This window comes from Buceros rhinoceros, unplaced genomic scaffold, assembly GCF_000710305.1.
Source record: "Buceros rhinoceros silvestris isolate BGI_N320 unplaced genomic scaffold, ASM71030v1 scaffold19140, whole genome shotgun sequence".
In the NCBI taxonomy this organism is placed as follows: Eukaryota; Metazoa; Chordata; class Aves; order Bucerotiformes; family Bucerotidae; genus Buceros; species Buceros rhinoceros.
Genome location: NW_010391515.1, coordinates 38,057 through 38,951, shown reverse-complemented (window position 1 = coordinate 38,951; position 895 = coordinate 38,057). Strand labels below are relative to the sequence as shown.

At 42.9% G+C, this 895-nt stretch overlaps 1 protein-coding gene across 1 annotated transcript in view; it reads left to right on the top strand.

Moving 5' to 3' along the window:
• Window positions 1-160: 160 nt before the first annotated feature.
• The window catches only part of MX1 (MX dynamin-like GTPase 1), a gene marked incomplete at its 5' end in the record, with an annotated part of 16,757 nt that continues 16,022 nt past the window's right edge, over window positions 161-895 (top strand). Inside the window, one exon of the mRNA XM_010142121.1 lies at window positions 161-204. Within this exon, the coding sequence (XP_010140423.1) occupies window positions 161-204 (44 nt within the window). The remainder of the gene's footprint in view (window positions 205-895) is intronic.

Genomic DNA, 895 nt, shown 5'->3' with positions numbered 1-895 from the left:
GTTTCCCTGGAGGGGTGCAAGAGGATCCACCGTAGTCATGCACACCCTTGAGGTGGTTGGCCTCTGGCTCTTATCTTGGAAGGCAGCTAAGGCACAATGTGTGTGGCCCATTAGGGTCTGTAAAATATTGGTGTTCTCAAAATTGCATTTCTAAATACAGCAATCAGACTGGAACGTGGAGAGAGGAGCAGGGAGAAAGACCAAGCCGATCTTTATAGACTCTAGCTGGGCATGTTTACCAGCAGGTAGACCGGTTCTGTAAAGCGCTGAAAATTATTCGGTTTGGTTTTGTGAAAACGAAGAGTCTGTGTTAATACCTGGCTCGTGTATCAAACCCAAGAAGTGATAATAAAGCATGTAAAGCAAATCATTCCTATTCATCCCTCACCTTAGCTTACGACGAGGCACGATGATCTAGAAGACTTTAGCCATCTGTTAAGAACGCTACAGCAGAACACTTTGGGTATCTGCACACAAACTACATTTTCCAATTTTGAAACAAAGATTTAATAAGCTATTCTGTGTTAAATTCTCTTATGACCAGGACTACTCTTCATTTGCATACACATTCTTCAGTGTATCTGTCGATCAGTGGAAGGAAACGGCAGTTATCTAGAAAACTAAATTAACAAAGCACACTCAGTAATGGGGGTCTCCTTTTATCCTTTGCCTTCTTAGGATGGCTTACAAAGTTTGGTATTTTTGCTAAGGATGTTCATTGAGCCAAACTCAGCTGATTTCGTCATGTTTACGGATAACCTGTTTATAACAAGGAGGTGCAAGGATGCACAGCGATACGGAGTACAGCTTGATGCCAGTACATAAGGTTTACTAGAGACTGATGAGCTGGAAAAGGCGCTTAAAAGTTGGGGGGGGGGGGGGGAGCACAATATTT